We start from the raw sequence: 19,581 nt of genomic DNA on the forward strand, positions 1-19,581 counted from the left end.
CAGCCAAGGCTACCCTCTAACCAGCCACACATAGACACAGCCCAGGGTCTGGGACCTCTGCCCCTGGGAGATGGCTCTCTGTTTCTCTTGGCTGGGTGTCTATTAGCTGGAGAAAGCCAGAGGGGATTGAGGTAAGCAGGCATTCTGGTCTAGCCACTCACAAACAGGACACCGTCCCTGCCTGAAACTGCAGGCTGACCTCTCAGTCCTGGCTACTCCTTTGGGGCCTGTATTCCTGGGACAGGGGTGTTGGGGTAGGGGCTGGGGGACAGCTGGCCAGGACTGGACAGGCCAAGTAAAGGAAATTTCAAACCCCGGTCATAGTCATTCCATTCCACCCTCCTGAGTGTTTCACTTGAATTAGTCCCTCTCAGAAGGCTCCAGAGCCATGCCCAGCTGCCTCATTTCCTCGACCCTCCCAGAGCTGCCCACACCCAGAATCCTCCACCTCAGCCCTGGGTGCCAAGGGGTTAATAGACAGGCCAGCTTAGCAAGTGTTTACATAGCGGTTGGGCTGCTTGGAACCCCAGGTAATTAACGGCCTGCTTTTCAAAGCCAAGGGAGGAAGATTTATTTCTTCTCTCCTCCCTCCCCAGGGATGCCGCTTGGCAGAGTAAACACAGCTTTCTGTTGGCTCTTTGAGGAGGTGCCCAGCAGAGGACTAGGAGGTAGGGGCAGGAATTTGGCCCGGAGGTGGGCTTCAAGGAGGGGATGAAGGGGGCTCAGTACCATTTCTCTGGGAGTCTTGGCCCCACCTCGGGAAACCTGGCCCAGACTGACATTCCTTAACACAAGGTTATTATTGCTGTAATTGATGGGAACGCATGCAAGGGCTGGGCTCCCTCTATCACCTCATTTAATCCCTGCAACCACCCGAAGAGCTACTGCTCGCATCTCTGCTTCCGGATTAGGGAAAGGAGATGCAGAGAAATGAAATCACTTGTCTAGGGTCACCCAGCTAGTAGATCATAGAGCCAGGACCAAACCATGATCTGTCTGACATTAGACCTGCTGGACTTTATACTTTCCGTTATGGAAGGAAAAAGAACTGTTTATTTGTTGATTACCTACTATGTGCCAGGCACGGTGTTAGACACTTTATTTCCATCTCTAATCTGGAAGTATCATTTCCTAGAGTCTCTTCATTAACATCAGAAGCGTGAGATAGTACAGGCCATAACTGGGGGAGGAAATGCAGGCGTGAAACTCGGCAATAAGGACAGGAGGGGCCCCTTGCAAGTTGCTTCCTGCAATCCAAACAGCATCTTCATGAGATGTCCATCTGGTCCCGTTGGCCCTACCTCGAAACAAACCCTGACAGTAGCCTGGCTCCCAGCTCCTGCCCCCACCTAGTCCAGGCCCACCCTAATTTCGTGTGTGTGTGTGTGTGTGTGTGTGTGTGTGTGTATCATTACATTGGCCTTTGCCTCCCATGCAGGCCTGGTCTCCAGCCCTCCTCTCTGACTCACTGCACTCCAGCCCACTGCCTTCTCTCAACTCCTCAGACCCAGCAAAGCCATTTTGCTGGATCTTTCCCCTGGCTCTTCCCTCTGCCTAAAACAATCTTCTCCCAGAGCTCAGCAAGGGTTCCAGCACACAGGGCTCTGTGGATATGTCGCCTTCATGGAGAGGCCTTCTCTGAACACTGGCCATCATGGAATAATAATAGTAGTGCTTCCTAGGTGTTTTCCATGTGCCAGGCCCCATATATACTTTCCAGGTCTTCGCTCTTTGAATCCTCACTACAACTCCATAAGGTAGGTGTTAATATTATTTCCATTTTGCAAGTGAGGTAAGTGAGGCTCAGAGAAGTTAAGTGACATGACCCAAGTCTCACAGCTAACAGGTGGGAGGGCTGGGACCCAAACCTGGCAGTCCATTTCCAGAGTCCACACTCTGAGCCACTGTACCTTCTTTCCCGGCACAGAGTAAGTTCATAATTAGCTGTTGCTGTTGTTGGTAACAGGGGCTGAATTTCACTCACGCATTTTCTTTCATCAGATTCAAATTCCTTTAGGCAAGTCACTCTGTCCAGTTTCACAGCATCCTTTCTGCTCCCTATCATATTACACCAACTCGCTTGAGTTGCTTGGATCCCAAAGGCACTCCTGTTTCAAGCCCTGCTCTGGGTGTCTCTTGCTCATTCGCTCATTCTCTTAACCAACACCCACTGTGCCAGGAGCTGGGCCAGGCCGGTGGAGGTGAATAAGGCCGCATCCTTGTCCTCAAGCAGTCCCTGGCTGGGTGGGGAGGCAGAACTGTCACAAGGATGTCAGCGTGTGTTAGGGGAGCACCCCAGGGCACAGGGAGAATTCAGCCAGGATTCCCCGGAGGAAGTGACATCTCTGCTGGGTTTGGAAGATGGGACAGGAAGCAGTTGGGAATGGTGCAGGAGATCCAAATGGAAACAGCAGAAACACGTGGAGGTGGCTGAGCACATGCGGGGACCAGGCGGTCACTTTGCAGAAGGAAGAACGAATCTGACTGGCTGAAGGAAGTTGACTCAGATCGTGAAGAGCTTCCGGTAAGGACTGCGAGCTTAGTTGTGGAGGCCAAAAGCCTTAAAAGGATTTTAAGTAAGGACTGGCATGGCATTGCTAGTAAGGGCTCCACCTCTACCCAACCCCCTTTTCCCAAACCTGCCGTGAACTTGGTACCTACCAGGCCAGTTCATGTTCTGCAGGTTGGCGAGCCTTTACCAGACATCTGACGGCCTTGATAACAAGGCTGGGGGCCAGGAAGAAAAAAATTGAAAGTGGGAATTAAACCTCTTTGGCCTCTGGGCATCCCTGAACTGGCTTAGCCTCCAAGAACCACTTTTGATGAGAAATTCTGGGAAGTAGGCCATTGCCAAGGCCAAGTAAACTCCTGAAGACATAGAAGGAGCCAGGAAGTAGGAAAGGGTGATGCCTTCACCAGTTTTCCCCTCCCAGGTGCGGGTGGGCCGGATGCCCAGCCCCTTCCTTTGCAGGAAGCCCCCTCAGCCTGGCCTTCTTCCTCTGGGCTCCATCGTCCCTGTGCCTCTCAGCCAGGTGATCTGGTGACTGCCTTGAGGGATGTCCCTTTAGCTGTAGAGTTAGGTCTGACAGAGGGAAAATGCTGGAATAACCTCAGTGACCTCAATGCTTACCCGTTCTCTCCTGCCGGACACAAGGCATAGTAGCAAAACTGGTAGACCTGGGTTTTGGTCCTGGCTTTGCCAGTCATTAACTATAAGACCTTGGGGAAGTCATCTGGCCTCCACGAACCCTGTTTCCTGACGTGCGAACTGAGAATGGCACTACTAACATCTCAGAATTATGGTATCAGTGGATTAAGAGCATGTATGCCGAGCATTGGACACAAAAGTGATTCTTATCCGTGCCAGCCACTCACTGCTGGAGTTCGTCAGGTGGAGAGCACAGGGATGGACCACAGTGGGCTCAACATGTGTTTCAGCAGAGGACACAGCACTTGCAAAGGCACGGAGGCTGACAAGGCATGGCAGGATGGGAGAACGCTATGTCCCCAAGCAGTCAGCTGTGTCTGGAGCAAGAGGTGGCTGCGAATGAGGAGTCTGGGGGCGAGGCAGGAGAGGTCAGGATGGGAGGGGCCTGGGGTGGGGCTAGAGGGGCTTGGGTTTCATATTCAGGCTCATTGTTATGGGGCACAGCGGTAAGGACTGTGGAGTGTGAACCATGTGAACCCAGATTCACATTGCAGTTCTGCCACTTGGTTGGGTGGCCTTGGGAAAGTCATTTCGGCTCTGTCTTAGCTTGAGGCCCCTCAAAAACAGACCCTGAGACTTAGGTACTTGTAGGCTATTTGAGAAGTGATATCAAGAAGCAAAAGTAAAGGCGCCGAGGAGGTGAGTCCGGGAGTGGAGAAAAGCTAATAAATACAGGCCGGGGCTTGGGAGCTTGTTCATGTGAGGTTTGCTTCCAGGAGCCACTGGGTTCGGTGTCCCCAGGGCCTCTCTGAAAGACTGTGTGAAATGCACCTCAAAATCACCTTAGCTCAGGATAGGGAGGCACCAACTTCCTTGATAGCTGAAGGTTGCCGTTGGGGTATGGAACACAGCCGCTCCCTTCCCCTTCCTCTTAGGCTCACTGATGCCTAAGAAAGCCCTCCGGCAAGGAAGCAAGCAGAAGCTGGGCTTTGGGTGGAGGGGCCCTCAGGTGTGCTGCAAAGTACCGCAGTGGCAATCAGAACTCAGAGAAGGGATTAGGGGAGATGAGGCCGGCATTAACACTGCTGTTACCTCTTTGAGCCTCTGTCTTGTCTGAAAAGTAGAAAGACCATGATATACTTCCCAGGAGGATTAAATGACATAAAGTATTGGAAATGTCAGACATGTGACATGTCTGACACATAGTAAACAATCAAGAAAGGGTAGGTATGGTTGAGCTCGGCACAAATGCCCTATCTTCATAGAATCCTTCTCTGACCATTCTATTGATCTCCATCAAAGCATCCTGTCTGTTTCCTGTAGAGCATCTAACACAACATATGATTATCTTGGTTACATATGTTTGTTATCTGTCTCTCTCCACTAGAATGAAAGCACCATGTGGGTAGGGCATTAATCTCTAGATGCACCACTTGATTTCCAGTGTTGAGGACAGTGTCTGCCACATAATAGATATGCAGTAATTTTTGAATGGAAGAATTATTATATTAATAATAATAGAGAAGGACTTTATTGGCCTCTGGGCATCCCTGAACTGGCTTAGCCTCCAAGAACCATTTTTGATGAGAAATTCTGGGAAGTAGGCCGTTGCCAAGGCCAAGTAAACTCCTGAAGACTTTATACTTAATACTTTATTAAGTATATACTCTATCTGTTAACAGGATGTTAAAGATCTTGCCAAATTCATCTGGACCCCAGCTGGGGCCCAATGCTGAAAATAGTAGGCACAGCTATATTCAGAGCAGGACCCAAGTCCCTTCCTCGAACGCTAGCCTACGAACTTCCAGGCTATGATATAAGAAAGAGCTAAGAGTACTCGAGGTTTCAGCCAGGACAAGGGTATTTTGGGAGAGCTTGTTTGAAAGCAGTGATTTGAAAAGATTGAAGATATTGCATAATTTTGTCTCTTCCCAAGGTCAGAGTTATAGTGAAGCTAATACAGTTTAAGCTTCAGAGTCCCTTCCAAGGCCCTGGGAGGGTATCTAGCAATGTGTTCATATGGTCACATGTTTTACAAATTTTAAAACAATGGGGCACCTGGGTGGCTCAGCTGGTTGAGTGTCTGGCTTTGGCTCAGGTCATGATCTCATGGTTTGTAAGTTTGAGCCCTGTGTTGGGCTCTGTACTGACGGCTCAGAGCCTGGAGCCTGCTTCAGATGCTGTGTCTCCATCTCTCTGCCCCTCTCCCGCTTGTGTTCTGTCTCTCTCTCAAAAATAAATAAACATTAAAAAAACTAAAAAAACAAAACCCCCAAATTTTGAAAAAGTAACATATTTAAAATTCTTTTTAAAGAGGTTCTCCTCGAATTCTATGAGCTTCAAGACACAAAATTTGCATCCACCTCTGTCCCCTACCAGATCCAACCTATTTAAGTACCCAGTGATCTGTCGATTAGCTCGTTTGATCCTGGCATCAATTCTATAATGTAGATGCTATTGTTGTCCCTGTTATAGATGAGGAAACTGAGGCCTGGAAACAGTCATTGCCCAAGATTTCAGTTAGAAAGTGTTACATCTGGAATTAAAGTCTGTAGCTTACCTCCGGGGCCCAGACCCTGTGCTTTCCAATGGTATATATTTGTTCTGTTGTCCATTTCCTGACCGGCCATGAGGTTCCCAAGGACACAAAGGTAAATAATTTCTATTCACCCAGCCCAGACGACAACATATGTTGGTATATAAGCAAGAGGAAAGCAGCCCCTGACCTTCAGAAGCTGTTCTGGGACTCACACTTGAGCCTTGGTGACCTAAGCTGAACAGAAACAATTTCATAGAACATCCGAATCAGACAAGGCCACTCTGTGTCCCTGATGGACCAAGATACAAACAGAACCACTCCACAATCATGTCTGAAAAAAAATATGGACATTGTCCAAGCCACAAAAAAACACCAACCATTCCCTATTCTGGCTAACAAAAGAGACTGCTGCTTCTTACTAATGACAGCTTTTACTTTACTGAACTAGTGAACTCTTCCCCCCCTAGATAAAATTAAGATCCCTGGTCATAGAATCACCTCTACTTTCAGACAGCATCCAATCCAGAGCAAAGCCCTGCTTCCTTCAAGCCTCCTTGAAATCATTTAACAAAAGCCCCAATTCTAAGTCTTTTCTGATACCTCTCCTTCTGAGATGGCCCACAGTTCCTTTTCACGTATGCTTTCTCTCATTGCAATGAGTGTCCAATTTATTCAATGACAGCTGTGTTTCTGGTGGTCTTTTACTGCAATGGCTTCAACACAGGTATCGTCCAATGATGAATCTTGAGCATAAATATCACTGTCAGGGCGCCATGGTGGCTCAGTTGGTTAAGTATCCGATTCCTGATTTCAGCTTGGGTCATGATCTCACAGTTTGTGGGTTTAAGCCCTGAACTGGGCTATGCGCTGAAAGCATGGAGCCTGCTTGGGATTCACGCTCTCCCTCTCTCTCTGCCTCTCTCTCTCTCTCTCAAAATAAACAAACCAAAAAAAAAATCACTGTCAAAAGTTACAAAATGTTGCTTACCCCAAACTAGTTGATGATGATAGAAAAAAAAAATAGTGGTTCCCTTTGGGAGATGAGTGGTTATAAATTGGGAAGGAACATGAGACAATCTTTCGGGGTATTGGAAATGTTCCACATGTCAAATTAAGTGATGGTTACACCAATTTTTTAGAAAAAGGATTAAGCCATACACTTAATATTAGTGCACTTTACACATTTTATTGTATACATATTATAGTTTGATTTAAAAAAGTGCTGTCCAAAACTTCAGCAGGTTGGGGGGGGGCTAACAGGAAATCCAAAGTAGTCACCTAAATACCAGTTCAGTCACTTGGCAACAAGGAGAAGTCTAGAGTGAGATGGTGGCCAACTGGAGGGGAAACTTGGGCCACTGGAGGACGGGATCTATGACGAAAGCCTAGAAAGTCAAATGCTTGCTAGAAACTTAAATCATTTGGGTTGTTTATCCCAGAAAAGGCTAGATTAGAAGGAAATGCAATTGAACTCAAGTATTTCATTTTGCAACAGGAGTTTGGGCCCAAGACATCTTCCTAACAGTGGCCAAAGAGGTAAAGGAGGCTGTGACGTCTCTGTCCCTGGGAAGTTTAAAAGTCAGTTGCCCAGCAAATAATACTCTCCACGGCCTGGTCTGGGAGTTGGAGACACAGGAGGTGTGAGCTGCGCCTCTCAGGATTAGGGACTCTGGTTAGTCGTGGCTCTGCTGGGGCAGCTGCAGAGCACTGATTAATTAATGCCAAAGAGAACATTTTAGGATCTGCACTAAGCTTTTTATACTCTGCTGTCAGTGCCACCCACCGCAGTTTTAATTAAATCCAGGATTTAATTACCACAGTGCGGGGCTACCATCACTCTTTCCTGATGAGTTTATCTTGGCTCCTGGAAGGATGGTGGTGGTGACAGCGTGTCTGGAGCAGACGTGAGCCTAAAGAAACCTAAAACAGGGACTCTGGACCCTGGTGATCTGAGGGTATGTGTGATGGGGGGAGGGGGTCACCTGTAGGACTCAGCACCTGGCCTCTGAGAGCTCACAATTTCTTGGAGAGTTAAGACCTCCCACCTAGGACATGGCACAAGGCAGTGGGAGGTAAGCCTCCAAATGAGAGGTGCACAAGAAGATTCCAGCAACTGAGAATGGGCAGAGGTCCTTTGGGACTGGAGGAATCAGGGAAGCTTCGTGGGGAGGAGGACCTAGTGGACTTTTAAAGGAAGAACAGGATTAGACGGGCCACTGGGCAGGGTAGCACCCAGTGCAGGGAAGAGCATGACTTAAAGTGTGCAGGTAACAACAAAAACCTGGTACATTTCAAGAATGGCGAGGAGGTGATCTAGCAGGAGGCAGAGCAGAAGAGAGGGGATCCCTGTTGGAGAAGCATGAGCAACACTTCCGGGGAAGTAGTGGGAAGCCAGGTCAAGGAGGATCTCCAATGCCAAGTCCAGACAGGGAAACCGAAGGGATCTCTTGAGAAAAAAAGCTGTTTTTTTCCTTTTGCCTCTTTTGGGCTTCTATTCTTGCTAGGACCTGCATCCCCACCCTATGGATGCTTTATTGTATGTTCTCCTTGTAGGGACAGTTAATGATATCTGTGGAGTCTTCCAGCACAATAGATATTTTCTAAGGAATTACTGGACAAAGCCACCAAGTGCATGTTCCAGACCACTGGCACTAGACATCTCAACGCCAAGACCCCCGGCTCTAAGGAGTGAGTGACTTATGATGGACATCTGGACCCTGTCCTTTTGCTGACCAGTTCTTGGATGCCTGAGAGGACACGTGCATCAGATCACAATTGTCGATGAATCCCCCAGATTCCAAGCAAAGACGAGACTCATGCACCTTTCCTTTCCGAGTCTCCCAGACGCTCTGTCTGTGTCTGTTTTTCCTGTATCTTCAATAAACTGCTTTTACCTCCTGCTGGCTTGTGTTTGGTTTCCATCCTGAGTGGAGCCAAGGACCCTCTTGGCTACTCCTGCAGGACCCTCCTTAGGTCTTCAGACCCTGCCTGCCTGCATCAAAGCTAAGAAGTTGGGATCTCGTTCAGTAAGTAGTCTGAAGCCGTTGAAAGTTTTTAAAGTTGCTTGAATGATCCAAATTTCTTACTGAAGTTTACAAGACTCGAGGATGTGGCATCCCTCACGCTCTTGTGCCTGAGTGTAAAATATTCTTCACAATCCCTGTACTCCTGGCTAAATCCTAGTCCCTCAGTTCTTAATTTGAACATAGATTTCTAAGAAGCCTTGCTGACACCATCCCATTTCTCCCAAGCCTGGGCAGGTGCCCCTTTCCGGGTTCCCACACCCCCCACTGTGTCCTTCATTAGAGCCCATATGGCTGTGTTGTAATTCGTTTGTTGAACTCCTCCACTAGATTGTGATTTCACTGGAGGCCACGGACAGTATCTTATTCACCACGTGTCGCTAAGAACCATCACAGGCGCAGCAAAGCGATGACGGATGGAAGGGCTGGGCTGAGGGCGGGCAGTACCAGTGATCACTCAGGTTGTCCCGTTCTGTCAGTGAGTTTCTGGAGGACAATGGAAAATCACCATTGTCGACAAGTTACGGATGAGTAGGAAATGTGCGCTTAATTTGAATGATCAGTCTCATACTCTCACAGGAAGCAAAATGGGAGGGAGCCAAAAAAAAGCTCCAACCCTTCCTCTCCCCTTCAACTCCTTGAGAATAAAACTGAAGCCATTGCTATTTCTAGGCACGCCCGGGAATTATTTGAGGAACGGTGAGGCGGAGGGTTACTAACCGGGACTATAAGAAGTAACGCTCCGCGTGGGTCTTGTAATCGTGGTGGCGACGCCTCAGACCACCAGGGGGAGGAATCGCGCCGCATCCCAGACCTTGGGAGGTTTCGTCCAACGAGGAGGGGCCGCGTGGAACTCTAGGAATTGTAGTTCTAGAGTCGTAATGTACAATCTCGAGCGAGGCACCTCGGGAGTTGTAGTTCCGGACAGACAACAGGGGAATGCTTTACGGCGCCAATGTGAGTTCTGGAAACTACAACAACCAAAGGACTACGAGCCCCGGAGTAGTTTTTGGTTTCCGTCAGTTGACCTTCTGGGCTACTTCTGAGGGGTCAACTTGACTGGGTAAGTTGGATTGGAGAAAGCTCTTGTTCTGAACTGAGGTGTGAGCCCACTTTTTCATCCTCCAGCCGGTTTTGGGGGCTGCTCGTCTCGATCCGAGGAAGTCCGCGTTAATCCTTCATCTTTTTCTGTCTCCTGTTCAGACACCTCCAGTATCCACTCGCACCCTTCACCCTCCCATTATCATCTGCTCCTTCACTCCCAACGGCCCTGGAATCCCACATTGAGCTNCCCATGTGCTTTCTCTCTCACCCTCACTTTTCTGGTTTTTCATGGTAGTGGAAGAAGGGTCGCATTCCTTCTTCCTAGTGGAAGAGCCCTGGACGCAGCCGACCTGGGGTCTAGACCACCTCTGCAGCTCACTCGCTGTGTGACCTTGGGCACATCAAGCAATCTCTCTGGGGGTAGGCTCTTCAATTACAAAGTGAAGATGGTAATTGCCCAACTGGTCTTAGGGCGAAGCTGTGTTGTGGAGCCAGTAAGCTAATGTGTGAAAGGGCTTTTGAAACTGTAAAGCCTTCACAAAGGAGCGTGGTTATTTTTATTATAATTATTAATGCCCTGGAACACTCTTATCTTGGCTCCTTTTCTATCTCTGCCCCCATGTTACTCAAGCCTGCCTCTTGAACACTGGGTGCCTCTATTCTCTAAGAACAGGATATTTCCTCACTTCCTCCAGAGACCAAAGGTCAGACCAAGGAGCTTTAGGTCTCCAGAGAGCTTTGTCTGAAAGGAAGCCCCAGAGAAGTGTTTATCGTGGACTCTGTCCTGGAACAGCCACTGATGAAAAGTCCACACAGCTGGACAGAAGGGTGGTTGGTTTCTGCTCACTGGAAGCAGGGCCCCAGCAGGAGATGGACAGCTGCATTGCGGGCCCTGTCCATTCCTTCTGGGCTCCTGTGGCCCTTTTTAGTGCACTGTGGTTTCACCTTGGGTGTTTCCCACCCAAAAAGCCTGGGAAGAAAGAACCCATTTTCCCAAAGGGCTTAATCCAGAAAAAATGAAAGAGACCTTGGTTGGGTATGGCGAAAGAGAGACGTAGCATTGTTAATTAATTTTTAACATCTTATGGGACTTAAAATGTACCAAGCCATAGGCAATTATCAATTTTCATATTTAAATTTAACCAGAAGTGACTTCATTTTACTTATAAAGAACTTAGGCTCAGAGCTACCATCTGTAGTTCTAGTGCCTTCTACATTTCAGGTGCTTTATATACATTATTTCATTTAATTTTCATCAACAACTTCATGAGTACTATTCTATCATATGGATAAATTATCAGAGGCTTAGAACATAAGAAACTTGCTCAAGATCACATCCAGTTAAGAATTGGAATTCAGACTGTTGCCAAAGCCTTTTACACTATGCCCTATAGCCTTATTTTTAGGTAAAAAAGGCAGATTAAAGAATTGAGGGGATTTAAATCAAAGCATTTATTGGGTCCTTACTACATAGGGAAAGCATGAGGATAGATGGTTTGGCCATTTTTAGTATAAAACACAGCCTTTATCTCTAGTATATCCAAAGAAATGAGGATAAGTGTGTAAAAAACTCAGTCAGTTTCATTGGATAAATTAATTACTGAGAGTAGTTTTATATGCAGGGCACTACATTAAGCCTTGTAACCAGCAAGAACATGCTTCTAGGTGGCCATGGAGATTAAACTAGGTGAAAATCCTAGTCATTATAATTTCATTACTATACAATGGTGGGCTGGAAAACTGTATACACTCAGTAAATATTTTTTGCATGTGTGCATCTCTGAATAATAAGTCCTATGTTCCCTCTGGACAGGAGATTCTCAAATCTTGCTGATGAGAAACACAGGCAGCTTTTAAAAACCGACTTCTGGAAATGAGGACTCTAAAATCTATGTTTTTTAATGTTTCCTGGGTGATTGTGATGGTAGGTTCAGGAAACTCTCGCAGAGGCTCTACTTGGGACTATTCATAGGCAAGTCACTGATTGAAAAGTGCTGAAATAGGGAGTAATCAAGAGCTGTCCTAAAGCAGCCCATGATTGGTTACGAGCTGAGGGATGTAGACAGTGCTTAGATTTGATAGGAGGGAAAATGGAAGGACTTGGGAAAGCACAAGGAACCAGGGATGTCGATGGGCCTTGATGGATGGGGCAGGTTTCATGGGTAGAGAGGCTTCTAGATAGGTTCCACCTTGAATTGTTTGGATGAGGTCAGCAAAGCAAGGTAGAGGCACCTGGGCTGATTTCCTTGGAAAATTATATGGCATTTATTAGAAATGACTCTGGATACTCTGTGTGAGTGTCTTGTAGGCAAAACTGGATTTCCCCCGTCTCACCCTCTTCCTTGGACATCAGTTAATGTGAGCCCAGGGGATGCAGATTCATTGTTGCGTATGCCTCACTCTGGCCAATTAGCTTTAGTTTGTATTTATTTCCAAACTTAGTTAATGACCCTTCCAGGAACTACCAGTGTTCTACTTCCCGTCTGTTAAACTCCACTCATCCTGATTCCTATCCCAAGCACTGTTCTTTATATGCAGTAAGACCAAAATCTTTTCCTGTACGAAGCTACTATCATTCTGATCACCCAGTCCTGAGACCTGACTCATCTTTGGCTCTTCTCCCTCCCTTGCGTCCATAAATCCACTCAGTTGCCAAATCCTGTTGTTTCTACATTTCACTCAATCAACAAATATTTCCTGGATACTTCATAAGAGCCAGGTACTATACTAGGTGCTTTAAAAGCATTATTTTGTTTGATCTCCCTAGCAACCCTATGAGGATGGGTAGCATCCCATTGTACTGATGGGGAATCAGGCTTAGTGAGATCAGCTTTTCTGCCCAAGGTAAGAAAGCTAGGCAGCAAAGTTGCTGGGCTCAAGCTTGGCTCTTTCAGACTTAATATCACTCATTTCCACAACCTCATTTCCAGGGTAGATTCCAGTTCCTTAGCCTAGCACTTGAGAGACTGCTACCCTCCATATCTGTCACACCTTTGTTTTCTCACCTTGCATCCCTCACTAACGACTGTCTGTTTCTCATGTGTGCTTTCTTACCTCTGTGTCTTACCATACACACTTTCTTCTTGGAAATTAACTTTTGCCGACTTCCCCTGCTCTCCACTGCAAAGCTACAGAAGTGAGCTTTCTTACAACTCCTACATCTATCTGATCCTCTTATCTGACCCTCTTTGATGGCAGTTAGAACTCGGAGCTGCTTCACTGTCATGTGGGTGACATGTGTCCTGTTTCCCTGAATAGGCCTTCTGTTGGTTACACCCTCAAAGACCAGGGGAAAAGATCAGGGTGTGAGACTAAGCAGCGCCCGCTCAGTTTCACCCTGGCTAACCAGTCCACTGACTACATCAGGAGCCCAGTTTCTTTTTAAAAGGAATTGGGTTCTCGGGCGCTTGGGTGGCTCAGTCGGTTGAGCGTCCAACTCTGATTTTGGTTCAGGTCATGAGCTCACAGTTTGTGAGTTCAGCCCCCTGTCAGGTTATCCGCAGATAGCACGGAGCCTGCTTTGGATTCTCTCCCTCACCCGTTCGCACTCTCTTCTCTCAAAGGTAAACATTTAAAAAAGAAATAAATAAAAAGAATTGGATTCTACTACTACAGAGTAGTAGAAAGAAAATCATTCATTATATTCCAAAATTAAATAGAATGACATTCGGATTATCCGTTATTGGGTTTTCCATGGGACCAGATGGTTGGAGGTTGGCAACCAGGAGACCTGTGTGTGATAATAGTTACACTTGTGATGAACAGTTCACTTAACCTCTTAGGGCCTTGATTTCTTCATCAGCAGCACATGTATATACTATGGATGGTGGGGGAGGATTGATGGCCTCTTCTTGCCTAGACACACTTGGACTTGAACTTTCTGGTCCATCATAGAGTATCTTAAAGAACACAGAATAGCGTAATGATGAAAAATGTGGGGCCAGGACTTAGCATATCAGTTTAGATGCTTTTGGTTCAGGCAATAGAAATCTTAAAGTCAGTTTAAATAAAAAGGGGATTTATAGGCTCACGTAACTGGAAAGTCTAGGAGTGAGTGGGTCAGTTGTTTCATATATAGTCTAATCTAGAGATTTTTTTTTAACAACTGATAATTTATTAAAGAGGTTGATTTAAGCATCTGCAATGGTGACTTCAGCCTCAACTCTTGGCTCAATACTGATGGAAGTAATCTGCTTAACAGTCTCAGAAGACTGTGCAAATCAATGAGTCGCTTGTATATCCCCATCTGAAAATGATCCCAAGTCTTAGAACCATCACCACAAGGAGTTTTTCTTTTTCTTTTCTTTTTTTTTTTGTGTATTTATTTATTTTGAGAGAGACAGAGACAGCACAGTGAGGGAAGGACACAGAGAGAGGGAGAGAGAGAGAATCCCAAGCAGGCTCCACGTGTGAGCCCGATCCCCACACTGGGCTCCATCTCATGCACCTCGTGAACCATGAGATCACGACCTGAGCCGAAATCAAGAGTCAGACGCTTTACTGACTGAACTGCCCCTGATTTTAAGAGATTAAGAGATTCTTAATGTCTTCGCAGATAGGACTCCTGTTTCTCTGATTTGCTCACCTCTACTACCCCTCCTCCTTTGGTAGCTTCACCCTTGAAGTCGCAAAGCAGCTGCAACCTTCCAAGGCTTCATATCTACACATCACTCTAGCTCAAAACAAGAAAGAGCTTTTCTGTCCTCAAGCATCAAAATTCCTGAGCTTTGCTCTGAATGGACCAGCTATGTCATATGCCCACTCTTCATCTAGATACTGACCAGAGGACACCCAAGGGCTGATCGGTTCAGCTCAATTAAGGCCCAACTCTAGAAGTGAAGGCGAGGGCAGCCCCACCCAGATCACATAGGAGGGCAAGAAAAAGTGCATACTGAGAAGTTTGGCCATATTCTCCACTGTTAGAGCCACATTGCCCACGACTATCCTGGCTCTGTTAGCTGTGCGCTCTTGGGTAAACAACCCAAGCATCAGTTTCCTCATCTCGGCTTTTCAATTAATCATACAGTAAAGCACTTGATGTCCTTTCTGGCACTCCGTAGGTATAAGGATGACGATGCTGCTGGTGATGATGAGGCCGCAGAGGGATAGAAGCAATGACATTAGCTCCAGCTTGGGGAGCAGCCAAGTTCCTGGAACGTGGGCTAGTCAGAAGCACACACGCCTGCCACGTTCAAGGCTCTTGGTTGATCTCCTGCCACATCGTACTCTTCCCCGTCGCTGCCCTTTCTTGCTCTGTAGAAACGCTTTCCTTCCTCTCCCCTGCCTCCAGTTCTTCCTCATACCTCAAAGCCCGGCCTGAGTGCCTCCTTTATAGTCCATAGTTTAGGTCCGTGCTTTTGTAAACTTGGAACCGAGTGCCCCCACAGGCAGGGTTGGTAGGTGGTAAGAGCTCGGGTCTGGATTAGACAGACCTGGGTTTACTGCCTGGAAGCAGTATAACTTCAACCTTTCTGTGCCTTCGTTTCCTTATCTATAAGCAGGGTCTTCATAGGACCTTCTTCAGAGACTTGTGGGGAGAACGAAATGACCTACTGTATGTAAAGAGCTTAGTTCAGTGCTGACACAGCCAGTAACACATCTTAGTTGTCATTCCTAGCCTCGTGAGGACACGCTCTGGGTTATGTTCTCTGCAGAGGTGACTGCTGAGCAGGGCACATAGTAGGTGCTGAGTAAGCACTTGGCAGTGAGTTTTGAGGAAGATGGAAGCTCTCTTTCCTTTCCCCAACCATCTCTTCACCCTGCTCCCAACAACACGGCAGCCCTTAACCCTTGGCAAAGTTAGGGTAGCACAGTAGATGGTGCGGAAGACTGAACAAGGAGATGGGGTGATAAGGAGCAGTGGACACAAGTAGCAGATGACACATAGAAGCAACAGGAAGCTAAAAGGAAACCAGCAAGAGGCTCTTCTGTGTTCCACCCTCAGCCATCAAGTTCAGCACGGCCCAGGTCATTGTTTGTCTCAGCCGGTGATGACATGGGGGTCAACCAGTCCGTGGGCTTTCCACCTGTCACAGGACCCCACCTCGTAGGCTGCGGGGATGTGATGGAAGGTCAGAGTCTCCAGGTAAGCGTCTCCGGCTCCGTCCCCACACGTCTCTGTTGCTTTTTCCTGCACCGTGACTTATCAGTAGCCATTCTGATGGTGTGATTCTCAGTGGGGAAACTGAGAGCTGGTCTGGATTTGGTGATGGAGCCCCCAAGTCTGTCTTCCCCGACCTTTGTCTTTGTCTCTCGAGTTGGAAACCTCTCAGTAGCCAGAGATAGGTTCTTTTGCCAGCTAGGAGGAAAAGGGGGCTCCGGCTCCAGGGGCAGCTCTCAGACCTGCTGCCCTGTCTTGAGGGCGGATGCCCGATCCTGGAAAGGTCTTCAGTCTCCTGCTAATCTGAAGGTATGAGAGGAGGAGCCATGGGTCATGTGCTGTTGGCCTTTGACTCCCTGACCTGAGTTGGAAGATGTACTCCTCTCTCTCCTGCTGTCATCCATTTTCCTTCCTGCTTTGGTTCTGGACTTGCGCTCCATCAGTTCCTAGGTGCTTCTCTGCTGGCCTTTGGACTCCCCCTCTCTTGAGAGAGGCACATATTTCCTGTTAAGCCCTCACCTAGTCCCTAGTCCCTTACCCTAGTGTAAAATGAGTGTGCTGCCGCTTCCTAAGGGCCAGCCTGGAGAACTGGCCTGGGCGATGCCGCCCCCACCCCCGCCCCAGCACGAGGGCTAATCTCATTCCCGGGGCTCCTCCAGGCCTGGGCTCAGGACCAGATTGAAATCTTTCTAATCCATGCACTGAAAATATTTTGGTGCCCCCAGGTGTAATTCAAAATCTAGGCGGCTACTTGAAATCACATAAGCCATGCATGTATGCTAAAAATAAAATTGCATCTTTCTGGATTTTCTGAGTGCAAAATTCAGGTCTACGAATTAGAGCTTCAGTTCCCCATTTTGGTGCCGTGCTCCACTGGTGCCTCAGATACCCACGGACTGTGTCGTTGGGCAATCTAGCAGAGTTAGGCTTCTTGCTCTGAGCAGTTGCTCTTTTCTTTCCTACAGGGGAGCTTCTTTCGGCTCTTCTACCCCTGCGAAGAGTCAGAGGAGACCACGGAGCAGCCCCTGTGGATCCCCCGCTATGAGTACTGCACTGGCCTGGCCGATTACCTGCGGTTTAACAAGCGCTGGGGGGCGTTGCTGCTCAACCTGGCTGTGGGTAAGGGCTGGTCTCCCCCCCACCCCCCCAGATGCTTTCCCAGCTTCTTGGTTATGTTCCTAAGAGAGACCCCTAGGCGGACACAGTACCATTAGTTTGCATTTTCCAGCCCACTTGTCATGGGGCATGCATCAGCCAGCGCGGCGTGGGGAATTGGGACAGGATTATATACCTAAGAGCTTTGGTTACAGAGTTAGATTGTCCTGGATTCGAATCCAGACCTTCTCATTTATAGTTCCTCCTGAACTCTTCCTGTCTCCGGGGAAAGTCTCACTGAATCATCCATGTTCCCCAGAGGCTCCATTAGGACGTCTACCCACTGCCTTGGCCTCTGGGGTTGTTCAGTACTTGTTGTGTTTATCTTCCCCTTTTCTATTATATTTATGCTTTCCAGGGAAGGGAAGGGGAAAGGAAAGGTGATTGTTTGCCCTGGACTGCTCAGGGGCAAGAGATGGTTCTGCAGTGAGAAGGGGCATACGTCCCCACGCGTGTGCCCATTCCCAGGCCGCCCTTGGGATTACGGATCTGGGGCAGCCACAGGTTCTATAGCCCATGTCTCTGCTAGGATCCTGTCGCCTGCCTGTGAGCTGGAATGGCCCCTTTAAGACAAAGGACTCTGGATACCCCTTGATCATCTTCTCCCATGGCATGGGAGCCTTCAGGTAAGAGCTTCTGTTGCCCCCAAATTTGTCATATTCCTCAACCGGTGATAGCAGCTGGGCCTGAACTTCTTCTCAAAGGCAGGGAAACAGACATTTCTACCTACCTGCCAGCTATCTTATCTCCCGTGTGCTTCCTTCCATCTCATGGGGTCCCTCTTCCCTTGAAGGCCTCTCCTGAGCCCATTGCGCCTGGTGAAGTCTCTCAGCAGGCTTCACATCCTTCGCTTCTCATGTTCAGCATTTGTAATGAAATAAACGTAATTTATTTTCTATTTATAGTTCTTTAAACAGAAACATTTAGAAATAAAATAAATACTTTTAGCCCTCTTTCTATATAACAGCACAGAAGTATTAGAAAAGAGTTTACGCCTTATAGTCAGAGTAATTTCTTCAGTGTGCGCGGAGGGACAGCTCTGCCTGGCCCTGACACAGTGTAAGATGGGCTCGGAGCCTCACCTGCGAATCTCAGCCATGGCCCCCGTGCTCAGCAGGAGGCTGGGACGGTGGTAGAACTCTCCGAGCCCAGATTTCATCATCTCCCCGATGGGGATGCGGCTCCCACGGCATGGTTTGGGAGGATTCAGTTAGACCAGCACCCGGAAGCGTTCGCACATGCGGTTCTCTTTGTTTCTCTATGTCGAGGAGTATGAGATGGCGAGCAGTAAGATCTCTCTTACCAGACTTGGGTAGGCTCTGCCTGAGTTTTGTAAGTCAGTATCCATTCAGAATTCTTCCCAGGAAGCTTGGTTTCTACACCTTGCTGTGTTACATGGCTTCATAACTATAGTCCGTGTGTTCTATTTAAATTTGTGAAGATTCTGCCTGTATGTTCATTATCAACATACAAGTCTGGCTTATGTCCTAGAGGGTCACACATCTCTGAGGTATCTATTTTTGCCTTCCCACTCCCTAAACAACTGTTTACACAGTAGCCAGGGAGAACTGTTTTAAAAGCAGATAGGACCAAGTCATTTCAGCACCTAGAGCAGTTCTTGGCAGATGGTAGGTGCTCAATGGATATTTGCTAAATAAATGAATGACTGTCGCTTCCATGCTGACACTTTGTAATGGTCCTCTGAACTTAATTCAGTTCTTGTCACGGTCTTACCTGGATGCAGGTGCCAGACAAAGTTTCCAGCCTTGTTTCCTACTACTTGCCACACTCCAGCTCTCGAGACAAACTGACCTTTCACTTCTATAGAAGCACGATGTTATTTTCTGCCTCAGAGGCAGAAATATGTATCTGTGCTGTGCTTTATGGCTATTCCCATTGCCTGGAAGATTTGCTGTTCCGCTCCTCTCCTCCTCCCTGGCCCCCCAGCCCCTTCATCTTTGCCTGGCTAATTCCAAATGACCCTTAAGGTCTTAGTTTGGATGTCACTTTTAGGGACACCCATCTTGACCCCTGCACTATATTAGTTTAAGTTTTTCAGTAATGTGCTTTCATAAGATAATATCCAGTACTTCTCAGTACTTATAATTGTAATAAATTAAATATGTGTGATTATTATTTTTTAATTAAAAATTTAAAAAAAAATTTTAAATTTATTTTTGAGAGAGAGAGAGAGCGTGAGTAGGGGAGGGGCAAAGAGAGACGGAAACACAGACTCCATAGCAGGCTCCAGGCTCTGAGCTGTCAGCACAGAGCCTGATGCGAGACTCGAACTCACAAAACACGAGATCATGACCTGAGCTGAAGTCGGATGCTTAACTGACTGAGCCACCCAGGTGCCCCCATGTGTGATTCTTTAAGGTCTTCTTTTATCGTCTTGTTCTGCCATGTCTGTGTGGCTTCCATTTCTAAGGCTATCTGATGACCTTGGGTGTCTGCTTTGGCTCCTGCCCTTACACCCACAGTCCAAGCAATAGGAAGGGAGAACTCTCTAGAAAGTTCTGTACAACACAGCTATTTAGTCCCATTGACTAGAGCTGCTCTGTCCATTCTA

General features: G+C 47.5%; 1 protein-coding gene and 1 long non-coding RNA gene across 5 annotated transcripts in view; both read left to right on the top strand.

Moving 5' to 3' along the window:
- The first annotated feature begins 1,581 nt into the window (after nucleotides 1–1,581).
- On the top strand, nucleotides 1,582–8,657 carry LOC144241221 (uncharacterized). Its single transcript, XR_013337993.1, has 3 exons — nucleotides 1,582–1,757; nucleotides 2,362–2,524; nucleotides 8,241–8,657. It is a non-coding gene; the product is annotated as an uncharacterized LOC144241221 (long non-coding RNA).
- Nucleotides 8,658–9,638: 981 nt separating this feature from the next.
- Nucleotides 9,639–19,581, top strand: part of PAFAH2 (platelet activating factor acetylhydrolase 2) — a 30,843-nt gene continuing 20,900 nt past the window's right edge. For 2 of the 4 annotated variants that reach the window (XR_013337992.1, XM_077775700.1), the window contains exons 1-4: nucleotides 11,631–11,678; nucleotides 15,699–15,839; nucleotides 16,820–16,973; nucleotides 17,539–17,635. Coding sequence is in view for 3 of the 4 variants with exons in the window: in XM_077775700.1 (XP_077631826.1) it covers nucleotides 11,646–11,678; nucleotides 15,699–15,839; nucleotides 16,820–16,973; nucleotides 17,539–17,635 (425 nt within the window). In the remaining variant the exon portion in view is untranslated. Of the gene's footprint in view, nucleotides 9,774–11,622; nucleotides 11,679–15,698; nucleotides 15,840–16,819; nucleotides 16,974–17,538; nucleotides 17,636–19,581 lie in introns of those variants that run through there. The other 2 variants (XM_077775701.1, XM_077775699.1) reach the window with 2 other exon arrangements.

Source organism: Crocuta crocuta, unplaced genomic scaffold, assembly GCF_008692635.1.
Source record: "Crocuta crocuta isolate KB4526 unplaced genomic scaffold, BGI_CrCroc_1.0 scaffold127, whole genome shotgun sequence".
In the NCBI taxonomy this organism is placed as follows: Eukaryota; Metazoa; Chordata; class Mammalia; order Carnivora; family Hyaenidae; genus Crocuta; species Crocuta crocuta.